The 21,179-nt window shown below is 37.9% G+C and overlaps 2 protein-coding genes across 2 annotated transcripts; one reads left to right on the top strand and one right to left on the bottom strand.

Annotated features, from left to right (window-relative positions):
* Positions 1-387: 387 nt before the first annotated feature.
* On the bottom strand, positions 388-8,740 carry LOC143470312 (uncharacterized). Its single transcript, XM_076968366.1, has 24 exons — positions 8,434-8,740; positions 8,210-8,294; positions 7,960-8,023; positions 7,652-7,684; positions 7,412-7,570; positions 6,793-6,915; positions 6,679-6,711; positions 5,808-5,966; positions 5,491-5,613; positions 4,451-4,483; positions 4,083-4,241; positions 3,854-3,976; positions 3,645-3,677; positions 3,365-3,526; positions 3,135-3,263; positions 2,905-2,937; positions 2,664-2,807; positions 2,241-2,378; positions 1,916-1,948; positions 1,631-1,789; positions 1,432-1,554; positions 1,239-1,271; positions 974-1,132; positions 388-640 (listed from the first exon to the last, which is right to left on the bottom strand). The coding sequence occupies exons 2-24, from the start codon at positions 8,255-8,257 to the stop codon at positions 519-521; spliced, it is 2,325 nt and encodes a 774-aa protein (XP_076824481.1). The 5' UTR covers positions 8,258-8,294; positions 8,434-8,740; the 3' UTR covers positions 388-518.
* A 5,896-nt stretch (positions 8,741-14,636) lies between these two features.
* Positions 14,637-20,482, top strand: LOC143470311 (uncharacterized). The gene is made up of 8 exons (XM_076968364.1): positions 14,637-14,780; positions 15,036-15,162; positions 15,392-15,514; positions 16,097-16,243; positions 16,535-16,781; positions 17,063-17,261; positions 17,486-17,627; positions 17,754-20,482. Exons 2-8 carry the CDS (start codon positions 15,051-15,053, stop codon positions 19,613-19,615), a joined length of 2,832 nt encoding a protein of 943 aa, XP_076824479.1. The 5' UTR covers positions 14,637-14,780; positions 15,036-15,050; the 3' UTR covers positions 19,616-20,482.
* The last annotated feature ends 697 nt before the right edge of the window (positions 20,483-21,179 follow it).

Here is a 21,179-nt window from a genome sequence, read left to right as displayed (position 1 = left end):
GTATTCTGTTTTGCTAGACCCGCGAATCCCTCTTTTCACTTTTAAAAGACTGTGTTATACCAGCTTGTAAAACTGGAAATGTAAAAATTGGGCTGTTTTGACGATCACTCCAAGCCGACCAACGACCGCCAAATCCGCTTTTAACATCTGAAAGTAGTCAGTCAACAAACTAGGAAATTCAAAATGTTGACTGTCCAACTACGAACTATGAGTAAGACGATTTCTGGAAATCTAATCAATCTTTGCTGCGTTATTTTCTTGAAAACAGTCAATACAATTTTTAAGTTAAAAATCATTTGTTTGATTTTAATCAGTGAATGTGACTAGAGGACGTAAGTTTTTAACTAGATTATCTGATTATCAGTCTTTTTTTAATTTCAACCTATATCAGCAATTTTGATAGTTTATTAAAAGTACGTAAATGTCGTCGTTCTATAATTTGTACAAGACAGTTGTCATCATAAACCGACGCATAAATAGACGAGTAAAAACGAAATAACAGTGGATTTGATACAACTTCACTGCACCATAAACGAAATATCACTCTCCCCGTATTCGAAAGAGGTGATACCGTTGAAAGTGCCGCCTTTATAATGCTTTTCGCCTTCCATGTGTTTGATATTGAGTCTTCCTCCGTCATCTAAAATCACATTTTGTTCAGATTACCGGTTTGATAGGAAATACTCAATCTTATGGGTTGAGTTACAAAAACTCTAAAACCTGTAATGTTTGTGTTGGTTATTAGCTCCAAAACTAACTTTTGAAAAAGTTATAGGCCTAGAACTAAAGCAGGCCTACTTCAAAAGCAACTTAAATAACTTAAAAGCAGGACAGAAGTATGTAACCAAGAACAAAAAATCCCTGTTGTTGTTGAACTTATAGCAACAAATTACACTCAGGTTTAGATCATAAATAGATAACAACATATAACGATATTATTCTGCTGTGATAGCTGGTCACGAAGTCGACGTACTTGTGATTTTTCCTGCGTGTATTCCAGCCGCACATAAGGGCGAGTTATCGGCGTAGATGTGGTCTCCGTATATTACTGGGTTCTTGTCGGCGCATCCAGACGGACAGACCACTCCAAACTCTTGGTTTTCTATCATATAACCTTTGGTATCGCACGTAACTGCAAAGATATACAGAGAATAAAGTTTAAAAGTGTCTAATTGGATATGGCTGAGCTATATATGAAGGGTGGGGTGTTTTTAGGTATTTTTTAAACTTTCACTTACTTGTGAACGTTGTTGCCATGTGATAGAAGGTGTCTGTGAAAAAATAAGAAACGTTTCAGCATTAAACGCAGTGATTACGGTCAACTGTCGGATCAAACACAACTGCACGCAACATATTGAGTATCGAAAAATTTTTGCGTCAGAACAATTCAAGCTGACTTTCAAAGTTTCAAGTTATGTTGTAAACCCTTACTTTGAAACACGAACGACGTGTCCCAAGGACTGTCGCGAGACTGACTGGTGAAACCGTTGCTCCTTGAACCGACGTAGGACCACAAGCCTGGTGACTTTCTCACAGTGATTTGACCGCCGTTAACTGAAACAAGATAGCTTTATTACTTTTTGCAAACACTAAGATTTCCACGAGAAAAAACATGTCAACGCAACCGTACTTCCTATCCTTCCATCGTGAAGCGCGGCTGCACAAACTTTCGAGTCGTCGCTGTAGATTCCAGTTCCGTAAACTTGCTCGAAAGTGGAGTTCACCATCGGTGGACAGACAACGGAGAAGCTGTCCGCGTGAAATTGGTCAGCTTCCACTTCCCAGGACACTACGAGTACGAATTCGCTTATTTTCATCAAATATTTATCATACGAGCGCTCTGTTTTCAAGCTAAGACCTTGCTGCTACTATCAAGGCAGTTGTTAGCTCACGGAGAGTTTCAATGAGTGCTTACCTGACAAGATGTGGGGATGGTCAAAGTCGTTATCTGAACATATAAACACGTAATGACGTAATGTTGGTTTTGCTGGTATTTATTGTATACTTCTGACATTTGTAGGTAGGCGATTGTAAGCAAGCATAACGATTTAAGTACCTATATATATATTTACACCATCAAGGTGTACATTTAAGGCTATACTTAATACGACTTAAGGCTAATTCAGCTACGGAAAAAGGTTGACTTAACTAACTTCAAATGACTTAAGTAACCTTATATGTACAGTTTGTACACTTTCAAAGCACCGATTTCTTGCGAAACCATCCGTGATCGGACTCACCCAAAACCACCACTTGGCCTTTCGAGAAGTCAACAACTTTCGGGTTACTGTGAAGCACAACATCTTCAAACGCTCCACTGTAAGCAAGATTACCTGGTGTTCGTCTGACAGTGATTACCTTTCCTGCCACGTCGCTTGCTGTGGATTTTGGAATCAATTAGTCGCTAAACTTTACTCAATATTTACACTGTTGCGGTGATACAAAGCGCTTCCTATGAACGTCATAGTTTTGTATAATCTTACTTTGATTAATTAAACTTGAACTTATGAAGCGTTGTCAATATTTCACCGTTTGTGAGTTTTGTGTTTTAATCTTCCCCACGAGGTATAAGTGCGAACCTTCGGTATATGGTATACCAACTGGCACGACCTTTCACGTATAAACCACACAAAGAAATCTTTCCAACTATTTGCTTGTCTAACCTGCTTTGCAGATGGGCTCGTCCATTCCCAAGACTCTTCTAACTTGAGCTCGTGGTTCCATGGCTTCCTGCTCGCTGCATGTTTTCGGGCAACGGATCGTGAATTCTAATCCAAATGTAGACAAAGCGTTGAAGCCGCAAGAGACTGTAAACGAAATGATAATTTTTTGAAATATCTTGTCATTTAATTTGCTAAAATGAAAGATTTCATGCGAAAGTTTTAGAAGAAAGCGAAACAATACCTGTTAAAGCAGATTTGACCTCTTCCATGTTGCCTGTAAAAAAATAATTCGGTTAATTTTTATTTTACTTTAACTTTTTAAACAAAGGCAATTCACATTGTAAGCCCACACGCACTTTATTATCGTCTGACATACTTAGCGCATAAAATAAGTTAGCGCATTATTTAAAAATGATGACAAAAAATTTAACATTGCCAGTTCAAAGTTGAACGCTTTCTTATGCGACCCACCTCCGAGCACAAAAGCCTTGACAGGATCGCTACTCGTGACGTCACGACTTTGAATACCGTTCTGAGTCGACCCAACGAAACTTGTTTGTCCTCCAAGCTTGCGGACGGTCACTGGTCCACCTTGTGCTCCTGTGGAAAACAAGGACATGGTTTGCGACAACGGTAATACGAAAATAAATTAACCTACAATCAAGATTATAGTACACCAAGAATGAAGGGTATAAACAAACCTGACATGAAGCCGTTGTGTATTGCCGCCAAACATATGCTGCTGTTGTGAGTGTACACGTCGCTTCCCCAAACTGAGTGTATCTGCTGTAAGTCACATCCGACCGGGCAGAAAACTGTGAAAGTCTCCTCCAAGATGGCAGAAGCAGGAGTCTCACAGGTTACTAGACAAAACAAAGTAATTTTAGTTTGATGGTTCACGAAGGAACTGGAACAGTAGAAAGTCAGAACGTCAGAAAGTTTAAAAAATTGGTTTTAAAATTTTTTTTTTATCTGGAATACCTTCAAGAAGTGATGGAAATGGCTGGATGGAATCTGAAAAAAAATATTTTGAGTTATTGTCAGAGAGTTTATTTACAGTTTGTGCGTACATTTAGCACAAAATAACCTTGATTTTCAGTGTTGACGAAATGTTTTAAAAGAAAATTTTCCTAAACGGACTTACGCATGCTATTATACAAAGTTATATAGATCGCCATGCAGTAGGCTACCTTGAACGACAAATCCTTTTTCGGCGGAGCTTGAAGCTCCCGAGGTGATTCCGTTTCTTCTTACTCCCTGATAAGTTTGGTCACCTGGGATCTTGTGGACTGTTACTCTGCCGCCAAGAGTCTCTGTAACAGGACAGAGCGTTGTTAATAAGTATCTTTGTATAGCATTTGGGAACCAATTAATAGGCCTTAGTATAAACTGAGCTGAAAACAATTACGGAAACACAACCTTCTATTAATCCATCGTGTATTGCTGCTCCGCAAACTGTGGATTTGACTGAGTAAGGTCCTTTGCCAATGACGTTGCTAAAAATCTGGCTACATCCGGGTGGGCAAATGACGTTAAACACTTCCTCCATAAAATGATCGGCGCGAAGACTGCAACCGACTAATGACGAAATAAACATCTATCTTGAAATTTTGTTTTGTTTGGTTTTGTCTATGTTGTACACAACTTAGATTTTTTGGTGTACACAGTATAAGTACGTTATATATAAGTTATATCTTCAAGGTCAATACAAACGGCGTTTAGTTAACTCAAAATTCGGAAATGATTTTACCCATTAAAGGAGAATGTAAAATATCAAAATCACTTACTTGATACTATTCCAGTTAAGTCTTGAGGGCATTCTAAAAAGATTTTACAAACATTATATTAAAGTAATAAATGATCACAAGTTATACAGTAGGCTACAGTGCTTTGAATGACCTTTTTTAGGTTCAGCAGTCGTCGTCGGCCAGACGTTTTTGTTCTACAAAATTTCTAGAAAGTGTGATGTTTTTGCGATGACTCAATTTCAACCTAATTTTCAACATATTTTACCAAGATTTCAAGTCGTAACGTCTGATAACGTTGTGATGAGTAACGTAGGGATTTCAGTACACGATTCGGTCCACTTATTGTTTAGAAAGTTTAAGTAAATTTCGGAAAAATATTGTTTTAACGTAGCATCTGAAAATCACCTGATGTGTATTACAAGTAGATCGAGTTCGTCATATTGTGATGACTATAAGTTAAAAAAGTGGATCATATCAGATTTAAAGTTGAACCGATATGACGTAGTTCATAAAACTACACGCTTTTCGTGCGTTACGTGTTTAATAACTGCCATTATGACGTGATTCACCGCCTTTCCGTCACCGCCTTTCCGTCACCGATGCAGATGATAACGTGTTAAGATCATAACGTTCGGCCAAAATACTTGCATCAAAATATTTTGCGCACTGTGCGTGTGTCAGTCTCGGAAATATCGCGACGGGCGTCGATGGCAATACGTCATTGCAGACGATGAAATCGATAAAAAAGTCAAAATATTTTTCGATGCACTTTTATTGCGGGCTAAATGTCAAACTAATGAAATGATTCTGACCCACTGGTAAACAAAACTTCAGCACTTTTTAGTGTTGTTTTCGCATGGTTGATCGATATTAAAGTTTTGCCTCAAGCTAAAAGTGTGGACAACCAAGCATTTCTTTAGAAGTAAAAGAAGACTTATACAGACTTTACTGAACGGTATCTATAAATCCTGTTTGATTATGTGTTTGTAAGTTTTTGGTTGTGAAGAATTAAGTTATAGTTCTTGACTCTATTTTTGTTACACCGTTTAAGTTGCTTCAATTTACGTAACAATCTTCACCTTGCATCATAATGGATGACGTCGTTGGCGGCCCATCCGAGGATTGGATTCCGTTCCGGAAGCTTCCTTTGTATTCTTCTCCACCAGAGAGACGATGAACAATCAGTCTTCCTCCACTGAACGCTGGAAGAGTATTTTCAATAACATCAAATCCAGAGTCTCGAATAAAACTTTTCTATAAGCATCAGCTACATAATAGTTTTACAAGATACATTTAGTCCATTTCATTTTACGATGGTTGCTTGAATTAGGAAGCTGTAGGTTGTAGGCTTGCTGGATGTCACAAGGTTTTTACATTTACTCAAACCACCACCAACCGTCGATCTTTCCCGCGTGAATTCCGGCCGCGCAGAGGTAGGAATCGGGACTGTAGAGCTCGGATCCGGTCACTCCTCCACGGAGCGCGTCGCATCCTCCCGGACATATGATGAGGAAATCCTTCTCGCTTGTAAACTCTCCTTTGGCAAGGCAGGAGACTAAAAACAAGATATTTTTGTTCCCGTCTCAAACAGATTTTTCAAAGTTTTTAGCGCAACCTTACAAAGGAATTTGTTAATTTCTGCGTTTCAATTGCGATTATGACATGACTTAAAGGTCGGGTTTAATTAACTGAACGAGCAAGTTTTAAGTAACGACAAATCTCTGACAAAAAACCCACATTTAAAATCCAAAAAATAATTAAAATGACCTTTGCGGTGTAGCTATTACGCTTATGGGTGAAGTTAAATTGACTTTGACGTTACCATGTAAAATGTTAAGACGGTATTGCTAGTGTCGTCACCTAAATCTAACCAATATACGTAGCCATAATTATATTTAATCCAATGATACAATTTCGCTGGTTTTTGCTGCAAAAACTCAGAAGTTATTCTAAGTGATTTCATTCGCCTGACGCTAAAACTCCCTATAAAGTTTAGCTAAGTGCGTGCGCATTAATCAAGCCAATATTTTTGCCAAGGCTATGAATTTATCGACCAGCTATCGTGATTTGGAAAATATCGGAAAGATCATTTTCGTGTATGAAATTCTATAAACAATTCTAACAACAGTTATCATTCATTACACCATGACATCATAAATGTAATAAGTTAATAACCCATTTGGTTTAGGAAAGACGTATATACTTTTTAGGCGTTGATGTATTTGCAAGTTACACGACCGCACAAATCACAAACCGCTAATATTCACCTGAGTAAAGTGACTGGCGACCATCAAAGGCATCTGAAACACATAAGTCCAAAATGAAAAGCTGAAGCCTTTTTATTAAAACTGGTTGAGTCGTTTAACACTTCATATTCTTACCGAGGAAGATGAATGACCCGTACGAGTCTTTCGCTGATTTGCTCGTGAGTCCAAAGGCGGTGGATCCACGGAAAGATTTTCTTCCTCGGGTTTTGCGGATAGTTATTTTTCCGCCGTCCTTACCTGGAAATCAGAATGCCGATAACTTTCACAAATTTCAACTATTTTGTTCATGTTTATTAACCTCTTTCAAATTTCTACGCAATTCTCGTTGTTATAAATGTTTCATTTTTTAAATAGCGGTTACACAAAAGGGATTATCAACCAAGAGAAACAAACAAACGCAAGACAATGAGCCAAAACTACCTTTATACTCGTCGATTATGGTTAACCATAGCCTTAATATTTTGCTACTCGTCACAAGCAAAACTTTGTGGAAAATAACTCATATTCTAAGATAAAGGAAGCGCGTGTGTACGTTTCTCGCCAAGAAAGTGGGCGCACGGTGGAAGGTGTTTAAGCCTATATTATACTACTAGCATGACGGTTAATAGATGTACAGTGTTGGTCAATTAAGCCACCCCGATCTACAGGTTTGATAAGGCCGGGCTGATCGACCAAAGCTAAAACCGCTTATTAACCGGCACCAATAGCCTAGAAATGAGGAAATAGTTATTACCTGATATTCTTCCGTCGTGGATTGCTGCCGCGCAAACGTAAGACTCATCGGAGTAGATTTTCGTCCCGTACAGCTTCTCTGTCACTTTTTCGCATCCTCCAGGACACAACATGGTCAGCACGTCCCCTTGAATGTGACCAGCGACAACGTAACATGATACTGAAAAAAACACAAGAAACCAATCATTATATGGCTGCCAAGTTGCCGACTTAAAATGTTTGGGGATGAAAGTTACGTTACCTGCTGTCGTGGTTAGTACTTCACTTACCACGTCTGTAAAATAATAAAAAAAACACCATAACGTGAATAAACTGCGAGTTGTTGCAAGGTTTTTGTTGATAAGAGAAATGTCGATAGTAACCTCCAAAAACGTCAAAATAAGCTCAATCATACGCATATATGCACGGCCCCTCGATATAGAAGGCAATAAAGTAAAATACTAATTACGGTTTCGGGTAAATAAAACCGTAGCCCAAAGTATAACAAAAACAGTGCCTAGTTATAGGTGTGATAAAGTTTGAAAATCTTTAATAAGAGTTCACACATACGAGGGTTGTCGATGTCCAGCGATGTGAGTATCTTATCGTCATCTCCGAAACCTTCAGCGTCGACCTAAAATATTTTTAACGAATATTTACTCGCTTCGATGCAACTTCTGTTTGTTTTTCAGCTTCGTATGCGACTTAGTTAGTTTTAGATTATATTTTGATTTAAATTTTACAAAACTTATTTAATTTTGCGAATATGCATACACTTAATTACATAGAAGAAAATAGGAATAAATTAGAAAACACTTACGCCCATTGACACCATCAGAAAAGTCACGGATAGAAGAATTCGATGCATTTTAAAACTTTATTAATTACTGGTATGTAATTGTTATCTACAATTGAACGACAAAGCATAAGTTTTCGTAATTATAACTCAGAACTTTACGGTATCTACCTGTGTATAAATCGTAAAATTTCTACAACAGCAGAAATATATATGCTTGCGTATGCGACTTATCGCAAAATGTGTACCTTATAACTTGACTTTCTTCAACGAGAAATAGACTTTTGTTCACTTCGTCGCAAAACCTCAATAACACCTGTTTCACCGATAACGGTTGTTATTATCACCCGCTAAAAAATTTGCTGTTATCTGATTTGAGCCTTCTTCCAATTTTTCGTTTTCTTTTGCCTTGATGTTGTAATCAGCTTGGATTGTTGACCAAACACACTGGAGGTAAATTCAGAACCAATCAAACCAGTTTGCTTCTCATCTGCTCAGCTATAACGGAATTCTAAATGAATGCTTATTGCTAATGGCTTGATTACAGACAAGTGAAATCTGTTCTTGAGCTTGTCCGCTTTTCTCTTTCAGCCTCGGGGTTTTAAATGATTTCTCGCTTACTTTCTCGGCAATTCACTGATAGTTTTTTAACAATTTTTGGTAACTCGGCTTTACTTTGAAACTAGAGAACCGGTCTACGCATAAGCGTTATTATTTTATTCTTGCCTTTGAACTTTAATTTTACATTCAGCAATCCGCCTTCTTTCTGAAATTATGTTTATACGTTGTGGCAACTGCAACCAGACCACAAACTAATAGAACAAAAACCTCCCATTTAGAGACAAATGTTTGTTGCTTGTTTTTACAACTGAACTATTCATGCTATAGAGTCAGAATCAGAGTCAAACTGTTAGCCAAACCATTCTAGCAGGCTTACGTATAAAATGATTGAATTGCATTGCTTGTTGTGTTGTTAACCTGCATAATATGATTACATAATATCATGTTAACCTGCATAATACCATTACATGCATACGTAACTTAAATACATGCGTTTTTTATCAAACGTACGCATTGCTATTCAGAAATCTACAAATCCGTGAAAGGAAGTATGACGACAATAATCGGCTTTCAAACAAGGTTTCTTGTACTCGGTAGTGGGCGCTGTAAACGTTTTATTAGTCAGGATTGTGTTACTCGAGGGCGACATAACGTGCATAGGTGCTGATGATAGACATATAACATTTTCCCGCATTGTCATTTTATAGCCTGTGTTCAGTCATTGTGACTTTAGTGAGTGCCTTTTTGGTAGGATACTTAGTCATTTGGGTAGGGTCATTGCTCATAAAGAGTTTGTAAAGCATCATCATCCATCAAAGAGTTCGTAAAGCCAACCTTCCCAAAAAAATATTTTAACAAATTTGGAAAATCTTATTTCTGAGTTATATGATATTCTATATACAGGGTAAACAATTAGGCAGGAAAATTATTTTTTCTTCGTTCAATTTATTTAATTTTCGTTCTGGTCGCTGAAAAGATCTTTCACTTTCACAATCAGTTAACACGAGTTTATTAACACATGATAGGACTATATACATCGCAAGTTGAGTTTAAAACATCAAGCCATTTTGGAACTTGGTGTAGCCTAATCGTCTTGACGAAGATCACCAAAAACAATCTGTAGAAGAGGAAGATCTTGAAGCAACCTCACAGGCTTGCAATATGATGATATGCCGGTGATAATGATAATAATTCCAAAGGTTGTCCATCCGGAAAATATCTACGCTCTCCAATTTTGAGGATCTTTACTTTTGGATTTCTATGCAAAAACGGTTGCATTTTCTATTTTGCGTCGTTCCCAAGTTACGTAAAACTCGTCTGAAACAAAATTTTAATATAAATGCTACACACACATGCAGACACAATGTAAGTAAAAGGGTCATGTGTTTGATTTTGCAACGCTATTAAGCGACATGCTAAATAGTTCTAGGCTAAATACATGATGAAAGCGCCAAAAGACAAATTGACTACACTTGTAATAAGGCAAATCAAGTTTTGTTTTTAATAATTGTTTTTAAACATTATCTTCCTGGTAAGATGCGGTAAAGTTATTTTCCTAATTTCCGTAACGTCACCCTGTCAAGTCATTTCCTATAAGAAGAATCAGATATATCTGATTTAGGTAGGTATAGGGTCATAGGGATATAGATATAGATACCTGATACAGGCCTAGCTCTTCTAGTTGTGTTTGGTAATTATAAATGTCCAAGGTGATGGGAATTCGAGTTCGACGGGATTAGATAAACTGGATTTAAGTTAACTTGGAAGCTGCTGTGTTAGTCACTAACAAAAAAACTTGGAAATATGATGCTTTTGATAAAACTACTTGTATCACTGTATAGGGCAACCTGTTACTTCTGTGCATTATGACGTTCATTGATTGTATGCAGGTGTTTTTTCCTATTATTCTGTAACAAGATAAGCACCATTATTTCGCTTCCCGCAGTCAATTGAATCGTTAATCGAATCGTTGATCAAAACGTTATGTGCGGGTCTTCCCATTTGAATAAGAAACTATACAAATACACCAAGCAATCTTTTAGGAAAATTTTTATGTCCTTGTGGGCTTCCTAATTTTCACAAGCAGGAATAACTGTGTCATAGATATTTTTAAATAGACGAATCGCTATATCGGTTACATTATGTCAGTAAATCAGAAAGTTTTTTTATAACGCTTAAACTGCATTAGGTACTGCTATTGTTGTCCTATGCTATTATTAGAGCAAACCTTTAACAGCCTTCTGCCTCCTGGGCGCATCGTGCTAATACGTCACAATTCAACAACTTATTAGACTTCGATAACGCGGTTGGACGACACGGTGCCGCAGTCTTAAGAAAGAAGTACGGAGACATAGACATCGGTGTTTATCGATTACAAAGAAGCAGACTTGCTGCGAAAAATCCCATCAAACGTAGTATTGACAGGTTCCACGACATATGGCCGCGGAAAAGTGGCCGCGAACAAACTCACCGGGGTGAACTGAACGTGACGTAAATTGACCGCGGACAAACTGACTGTGACATAAACTGACCGGAATGAAAATTGACCGGGAGGTAAATTGACCGTGCAAGTGCTGAATTATTGTGTTTAAGTTGATGGTAGTATATGATATGTAAATATTTGTTTGTAACTATTTCCTTTGTTTTTAACAAATTTTTTTTTTATTTCAATACACATTGAAACGTTTATTGAAATTAACAGAAATATTTCCGGAAATACGAGAAATACGAGTAACAACATTAAAAGACGTTCACTGCAAAACACATATGACACTACATAATATGGGCACTAAAATTTACACAAACTGTTATTTGACAAATAAGGAAGTTTATTGCGCAAACTGTAGGTTGTGGGCGATGTTATTGCAATGAGTCCATTGTTACAACATTGACCTTTTGACGGCCAATTTGTCGCCGGTTAATTTGATCGCCGGCCAATTTATCGACGGTTAATTTCATCGCCGGCCAGTTTATGTCACAGTTAGTTTGTCCGCGGTCAATTTACGTCACGTTTAGTTGACCCCGGTGAGTTTGTTCGCGGCCACTTTCCCGCGGCCATATGTCGTGATCCCGTATTGACAATAACCTTAAACTTTTTTAGTTTTTATGCATCGTACCCCAACATTATTCACCCAGACGTTGCCGAACACCTCATAACTGACGCAAAACAATGACGATTTATGAAAACACACTGCCCTGTTTGTAGTTATTTTCAAAAAAACGATGTTTTTAGTGTCTTTAATTCATAAAAGCAAACTTTTAACTATAATACCTTTCAGTTACAGGAATATATGAGTAAGGAAAAACGTTTAAGATGCTTAATTTGGAATAACTTCTGTCGTCGCAAATTCCATGACATCATACTTTTCGAATCAGTTTTATCGAACTCAGGGTAGAAGCCAACAAATTTAGCAAGTTTAGATTTAGCAGGCACTTAAATGTTGCTGCCCGGAACATTGTTTGTCACAATCGCTAACTAGATCTGAGTTATGTATAAGCTGCATTTGTCCCGTCAAATCCTGCTTACCGTTTATGGTGCACATTAAAAACACTAACGTTTACACCGCGAGCAAGAGTGGTCGTACAATATGAATGCCATCATCTAAAAATACCTCTAAAATATATCACTGTGCAGTACTATACAAAGTCATACACGCCTGACGGCATGATATCCAGAAAAAGACTGTATAAGCTCTAAGGCGAATCAGTTATAAAAACACAAGTGGAAGGCTGAGGTGAACGAACTTTTGTGGTGCATTCAGTTTAATTTGATCATATTTGACTCATATTTAATTTCATTAAGAGTTGGTGACAAGTTAATCCACTTTGCAAAGGCTGTCACCAATGGGAAGTGATATTAACAGTTTTCGTTTCATCAAAAAATGTTCATGCGACCACACCTTCAACCTGTTTCTTAACAGATTTGTTATGAGTTTGTCGTGGAATGTCTAAAGTGATCTAAAGATTAGCAGCGGTCCTGAAAATCCACAATCAAGCAAAATCAAATTTCCCGGATGGGCGCAGATCAGTTATTTCGGAAGTAATTAGCCTATATCATATTCAGTGTTCGCTTTGCTTAACTCGACAAAAAAAACATTTCAATTTTTATGTATACGTCCACTTTAAAAATTTCACACACCATAACTTGACTGTTTTACAACAATTACAGTATACGATTATGGGAGGCGAAGCTTTCGATTGCATCTAATTTCACAAAACAAATATGTGAAGGTGTGTCTCAATCATCAGCTTGTCCTCTGTGCCTATCACTGTGAGATTCATCTTCGGCATAATTTGATAGTTTTGTGTTTGCCGCAGCAAAATCAACTTACTGCCATCTTTTGTCGACTTAACCATGCGCCTCGAGCAAGACTATGAAAGTTAAAACACTTTTACAGTGAAGCAAAGCCCTACCATGGGCTAAAATGATTTCAAAATTCCCCGATTAACTGGACAATTTGTGCTTGGAAGCACCGAGAGGCAACACTCGTACATGCGCGTACCTATATACAGTATAAACAGAGAATGACGTGTTTTCTCACAAAAGTTTACAGGCGTTTTGAGACAGAACTCAAATATCTTGCAACGGTAACGTCACAGCTGACGTCACCTTATACGTATTACGTCGTCCCAACGTTAGCCGTTGACGTAACGTTATTTAAAACACAACGCAGTTAGCGATAGATAGATTAAAATAAATCATGAGCGTTGTCCAACGAATGTTATGAATGGTTGCGCATGATGCTGAGATCGGGTTCGATAACTTCTGCTGATAAATTTAATTGCTACCATTCAAGCTCAAAACATTTTCACGGCCTATTAATTGAACAAGTCATGTTGTATAATAACAGCTTGTCACACAATTTCTTCTGATCTTTGCTGAAACAAAGTTAACTCAAAGTAGCGAAGCTCTAGGCTATGATTCGGCACAAACAAACACCGGTACAGTGACATCTATCCATGGACATTTTTCTTGCTGCAATAAGTCTTAAGAAGTGTGTTGGTCAATATCATCGCCTTGAAGGTAGTGAAAATATTTACATCTTAGAAATTAATGCAAAATACGCATCCGAAGCTTAACAGAGCTTTTTTTTTAAAGTTCTTATCCGTATGACAGAGTTTAATCGGCCCCTTCTCCGTTATGTTTTGTTTAGTTCAAATACATGGATGCAATGTTTACCCGTTCTTATCGTTTCAATTTAACTCGCCTTAAGCCATGAACTGTTCAACACATTTTACATCTAAGATTCGAAATGCTGCACTGTTAATTGGTCGATATGTTTTGCGATATGTGCCCAAAAATTCTATCTCTTGTCTTGGAAATGTTTAGGCTTTTTACGGAGACAGGCAATGAGACAGCCCGTAAACCCCCAACTCTATATTTAAAACTAAATTGAATGCAATTGAATTGAAAGCAATCCAGTGTAGAGAAAATACGACTTCCCGGTAACAATTTTTTTTTCCATTTTAAGAAAATTTTGGCACATTATTTTATTGAACCTATTCGCTGAAGAAAACGTGCTTTGCCTTTCCTCTAACTAATTATGTTACAAATATTCCGAAAACAGCGTGAATTAACACGGTTCCATTAATTATCATCATCGACGTGAACCGTTCGATTAATTATCCTTTTCGGAAGTCCGAATTGTCACAAAGTGTTCTTTTATTTTCATATTTCCAATTTGATGATGTTTTCAACGGAACTTTTGCGTAAATCGACGTAATATCATTGGTAAAAGATGAGCAACCGGTCATAAGTTAACTGAAACGTGACGTCAGTACAGTTCGCACAGTTTATTTTGGGCATCAGCCGCCTTATAAGCAATAGCAGCAAAGCGGATAATAAGGGCCGAATAAATGCGTCAATTTTAACTAAACGCCCGAGGGCTCCTTACTAAGTCCTTCAACCCATCGCCGCTTGGTACAAGGAAAGATATAAAGAGACTGGGCCCGCGGCTTAATCAAGGCAGTCTAATTTGCTTTGACGCGCTAACATCAGCTGAAAGTGCAGAGGAAACCTCATAGCAGAAAAGAGGTGAGTCTGAATTAAGAGGTCGGTGTCTTCATTCGACTCTGGTTTTGAATTCGGCTCCTTGCGGCGTCTGCGAAAAACAAATTTTGCTAATTTTCTTACCTTTGCTGATTGACCTTTGCTAACAATTTTCACGGAGGGCGTTGTGGTTTATATGAAAATAAAATAAAATAATGTAGGACAGCGCACGTAGAAGCATCTAAAATACCTGATATAATTCACGTTATGTATCTATTGTTAGCGTTATTTCTGTTGCAGAGCTCGCTTTTAACAATGAAGTGGATTTGTCTTATTTTCGCTTTGCTCGCCTTAGCCAGTGCGCAAGACGACGATGAAGAATGCCAGAAGAAACTGAGACAAATTGCAAGAAACGGTTATCTCCCACGTAAGAGATTTGTTATTTCAAAAATTTTTGATTCCATAATTTTTTGGTGAATTTTCAGAAGATTTGTGTGTGCTGTATGTACGACTTTTATGCTTGCCAACAACACCCCTCTTTTTTACTATGTTTCAACTATTTCGTCAATTTTATTTTATACTCGTAATTTTTTTTAATGTTTCTAAAGAGAAAAGTACCTACAAATTCATCTGACTCGTTTTTCGTTATTCTTCAGAGTCTGGTCGCAGCATTTGCAGGTTGAAGCCTTGCAACGAAACCGAAGAAACTGAATGGAGCGAAGGAGAACGCTGCCCTAACTTTTGCCGAATGAACAATGGCGTCTGCTACAATAAAATTTGTGAGTATCATTACTGGGTTCTTTCTTGCGTTAAGTTGTTTTTATTTCAATTTCATAATTTCTGTTTATGATAGGAAAAAAGTTTATACCCATTTACAGAAATTACAGAAACGTTTACAGAAACCAATCGATGTTTGCTAACGCGTTTAACGGTTGAAAAAAAAATAGGAATAAAAATTACAACACGATTTTGTTAACTTGAACTTGAATAAGAGACACGGTTAATTATTTTGAATTATCCGACGTTGCTATGATAAACCTTTTTATTACCTTTTGCACCTTTTTTGGAAACTGTTAAGATACTTTGAGCAAAGAGTAAAATACAGAGTTTTGTGCTGAGCAAATTTGAGTAAGTTATAACGAGCTTTCTCTGGTGACTAAATACAGGAAAACAATACTTAATACTACTAAATACTAAGTACTACACACTTCATAAATACAATGCTAAATACTAAATACAATATTAAATACTAAATACAATACAAAATATAATACTAAATACAATACTAAAAACAATACTAAAAACAATACTAAATACAATACAATACTAAATACTAAATACTTTGATTAATTTTGTTTTAGTACGGGCATCTGCCGCATCGCAGGGAGATAACAGCGAGGCTGATCTACTGCGATTAGCTGCCTTGGGACAACAAGCCTCCCAGGCCGCCCAACAAAGTAGCAGCAGCACCGATGACAACGTGGAGGAGAGATTATTTTCATTGGGCGGTATGTCAGTTAATTAATTTAATCCAGCTTTTATTCTTCAGTTGTTAACTTTAGCATTAGTTTTTAAACAAAGAAAAATGGGCAAACTGAAGACATAAATTTTCTCATATTCTCACATATGGTGTTAATTGTTTAGAATTTTGTTTTTTAATTTTGATTGTTTTATTTGGGTTGATGAAATGAGTACAAGTTACTCCTCTGCTTGTATTAGAATGGATAGAAACATCTTGCATTTACAAAATATATCCATGATGTTGCATTTCTTACTTTTCTTTACATTTGTATCTGTAGGTAACACCAATCTCCCAATCGGACTCCCAAGTGCGCCATCTAGCGGTTTCCCTTCGGGCTTCCCAGCTCCCCCTCCATTTACTGGGAGCGGAGGTTTCTCCCCGATCCCACAGCCCAATATTGAGGATTTGCTTAATGGCTTTTGCAGACGAAATTCGTTCCCAAACAGTTGCAACCTCAACTACAATAATCCTGCACAGTTTCAAGACCTACTTCAAGCACCAGTAGATATTCCATACTGCTTACGGTATGATTAGCGTTACATAATAGGTTTGTCATCAATAAAAATGTCTGTTGTGGTAAATGTTTGTGATGTAGTCGAAATTTTTGAGAATCTGTTCACATTAAACAGATTTGAAGAACATCATATTCTTGAATAAATTGGAGCACTCTTGTGTTTAGATTAATTAATTTACCCTGCTATCCCCAAAAGATTTCTTGTTGTTTGCGCTCTACATTGAAACATAACGCTCTGATTATACGTTTAACGCTCTGATTATACTATTTAACTCGTATCAAATATTTTAGGATACCTTGTCGTATCAATGACCCAACACTGGATGTAAATCGGTTTAACTGTCTGTCTAAGCCCGGATGCTACTTTGACGACGAACTGTTTCGCCTAAGACGAGGTTTTCCTTACACGATTCTTCCTGGAGTTCCCGTCTGCCATCTCGCCGTTCGCAATGTCGAATTTCAACTAGCAGCAAACCAATACATTCAAACGGTGAGAGCTTTATCATGAATTCTGCAAATCCAATTATTCTGAAAATAAATCATATGAATAAAGTTGACAAATTGTAACAGTAAAACAGAACTTTGGCATACAATGTCTTGCTCTTTGAATTTCTTTTCCATTTCACACCTATGATGTCGATTATGATAATAACCTTAAAACCATTGTTGTTATTATCTTCGAACGACAATTATTAAACCGTCATAATTGCATAGTCTCAACAACCTTGGAACGTTCTTCACACAAAATGTCTCATCCAAGAAAACCTAATTCAAATCCAAACACCGCCACCCGGTTGCTACATGCTTCAAGTCTTGCAATATTCTGGATTTCGTCCTAAACAAGCCGGATGGGCGGGTAAGTAAAGCGGTTTTGTGATATTTACAAAAGGACTGCTAATCTGCCTAAAATTTGCCTAGAATTTTGCCAAAATTTGCCAGAAGTCAAAACGAAATGTTCAACGTCGTACGTGTGTTCGTGCAGGTATCACTCGAGATGAATGTTATTTGATCGGAGGCTGCTTCATCGCTTCTATTAATCCCAGCGCCCATAAGTGCTTCTATCCTTCTCAGACGTCTGGCGTCACAGTGAGAGCTGGAGAGGACGAGTTCCGTTCGTTGACTCCGAGCCAGAGCGACACCTTCGGACAGCAGCGCTGTCTTCCCTGGGTCCAAGACACGCCACAGGACTATTTGAACTCTTACCACTCCTGTAGACAGTCGGGATGCGTTGTTGATAGTTCTGTGGGTAATCCGCAACTTCAACAGCATCTTTTTGATTTCACTTTGAATTCTGTTCCTCCCGAGCTGCGTCCACAGTTTTGGGCCCTCGTAAGCCAAGGAGATATTCATGCTGGAAATTTTCAAAGCGAGCTCCAGAAATTGATAGATCGAAATAATCTCATTCAATCCTTGGGATATCCAACTGGATACGGTCCAAACTTTGGTCAAAATTTGGTCAACACGCAGGTATTTGACCAAATTATAGCCTTCAAACTTACTATAGACGATGCTACCGAAGATACCACTGGGCGCAATCTTTATTTGAACCCAGGAGGAGGATTTAATCCTAGCTCGGTTAGTTTTCTTCCAAGTTTGCCGAATACTGGGAGCATTCCCAACACTGGAAGCATCCCAAATTTCCCGAATCCCGGAAGCATCCCGAATTTCCCAAATCCCGGAAGCATCCCAAATTTCCTGAATCCCGGAAGCATCCCAAATTTCCCGAATCCCGGAAGCATCCCGAATTTCCCGAATCCTGGAAGCATCCCAAATTTCCCGAATCCCGGAAGCATCCCAAATTTCCCAAATCCTGGAAGCATCCCAAGTTTTCCCAATTCTGGAAGTTTCCCAAATCCTGGAAGCATTCCGAGTTTTCCCAGTCAACCTTCGTTTGGTGGAAATCCGTTACTGCCGTTTTTAAATATTTTGTATCCCGGAATCCCATCGGTTCCCACCTGCCCTTATACAAACATACCACCCATACCAGGCTATACCGGTCTCAGGGGACGATTTGATGGATGCTGCGAACAAAATCGTTGCTACATTCCAAGATCTCAATTGGCGACCCCGCGTTCAGGAGTGGCAAATTATCCGACCGGTTATGGTGAATACGGGCCGTGCTCGGTGAAGTGTGGAGGAGGCGTTCAGACGCGTTACAGAAAATGCGTCCAATCTGGCAACAACAAAGACGACTGCAAAGGTGAGATGGAACAGAGCCGAACCTGCAACAAATTTGATTGCCCGTCATGGGGCAGATGGGGAGATTTCGGTTCGTGTTCGGTCACATGCGGAACCGGTCAACGCCAGAGAACGCGCGAATGCACCGGAGGCGATCCAACATCAACAACTAACCAATGTGAGGGTTCCGGTGTGGAGACTGAACCATGCACTGAATATGCTTGCCCAAGATTCGGTCCATGGGAAAGAGAGTTTGGTCAGTGTTCTGTGAGCTGCGGAAAAGGGCAACGGACCCGCACAAGACCTTGCGTGGAGAACTGTAATCCGCCTACGGCGGAGGCGAGGCGCCGACTTCAAGAGAGTAGTGAAGAGACCTCACCCTGTACGGTATTTTGTGGTACATACCAGCGGACAGACACATGTGTATCAGCTTGTAGCCGTACCAACCCGACCCAGTGTTGTAATTATAAGGTGGAATGTATGTTGAACGGTCAACCGTCTGATAACTGTACCCCTGAAATACCTACAAATGCTTATACCCGCTGTCGGGATAACTTGTGTCAATATTGCCCTAATAGTCAACGCAATTGCATCAACTATATATGTCTTTTTGGACAGCAGTTTTGCAATCTCATAACTAATTCATTGAATCCATTTGCTGGTTAATATAGTTTACTTGTCTCATCCAAAAAGTCAATACATTCTCATGAACGAGCGGTACTGTAGTGAAGTTTTTGTTGGATGCATTGTGTAATTAAAACGTTGGTTTAAGCAGGAATTTGTTTTTATTTTACTGCATTTCGAATGCCTTCTTTTTTGAAGCTCTCTTTTAAATACAAGATATTGAAGGTAAAGAAATATAAACAAGATATAAAGGAAAAGAAGAGTAGTAAAGAAGCTCGCCTTTTAAGTGTTCAGTATGCCCGCTTTTCCACTGTCCAGTACGACTCGAAGCATGTCAAAATAGTATTTCAATATCTTTACATTTATTCACATTTCAACCGTTTCTTTCGAATTCATTTAAATTCAAAACAAATAGCTTTTTATTGAAAGGATTTTTGTTGCTTCATTCGTCTTATAAGCATGACTTTTAACTATTATCATTGTCTTTACAGTCTATTATACCCAACCTTGTTTGGAGATAAATCCTAATAATTTACTTACAGTTATATTTTGATGAAAATGTTAATTTTAAAAAATATTTTAAGTGCCTTAAAAATATTACATTTCAAAATATTGCTCATATATAACCCGGTACCCTTGCCCGGGGTGTAAAACGTGACATTTAAGATATTGTTGATGGCCTATTTTTCTAGCACACCTACTGTATTACGGTGACTTATGATAAGACGGTTGCATTAGCTTGTGTTGTGGTATAGATTTTAATTCAATCTTTGTGTTTTTGTTGCCGCAGAAATCATGAACAACTTCTTTCGACGCATTTTTGTATTTGTATGAATATTTTCTTGTAAAAATCGTTTCTGTCTTTAAGGCCAAAAGTGTGTAAAAACTTTGACAATTTTAACCGGTCAATACGAACGAGTGTTATCTATAAACAGATGCAGTTTCATTGCATTTACTCTGAGACTTAGAGACACATCATTCCATCATTAAAAATTTTACAACCAAAGCTTTTATTTGCCAATTTTAAGCTTATATCATTCGAAATTACCTGCCCGCTCAAGTAAAAATGTTCGAAAGAAGGTCCAGTTCACAAAGTTGTCCAGATGAGATCAAACTGATCGCAAGTGATAGAAAAACAACATTAATTATAATTATCAAGAAAACCAATGAACAAGTTTCTATGATAAGAAATCTTGAAATCATCACTACAAAATAGCACAACCATATGCGGTGTTTACAAAATCAATTAACTCGTATGTGACAAATAAATACAATTGTTACGTAACTATGCTAGCTAATACAGATATAAATTACTTTTAAGCAATATTTCAACAGCTCTTGACGTGACGCATCAGGATAAACGAGAACTTCATTGTCTAAATATCCCGAGTTCGATTCCCGACCAGGTCGCGATTGACAAAATATAATCGCGTTCGGTCGCTCTTACTTTTGTGTAAATGAATCAATTTTAAGAACGGTATTTACTGAAGAAAACCGATTTCTTGCTTGAAGATGACTACATCACACGGAGAGACATCACTTTACTTTCGCGAGCGGAGTTGGACCCATTCACAAATTCTAGGACAAGTTCACCATCGCACGGACC

The sequence above is a fragment of the Clavelina lepadiformis genome, chromosome 9 (assembly GCF_947623445.1).
Source record: "Clavelina lepadiformis chromosome 9, kaClaLepa1.1, whole genome shotgun sequence".
NCBI lineage: Eukaryota > Metazoa > Chordata > Ascidiacea > Aplousobranchia > Clavelinidae > Clavelina > Clavelina lepadiformis.
Note: the sequence above shows the minus strand (reverse complement) of the source record. Positions and strands in the feature narration are given on the sequence as shown.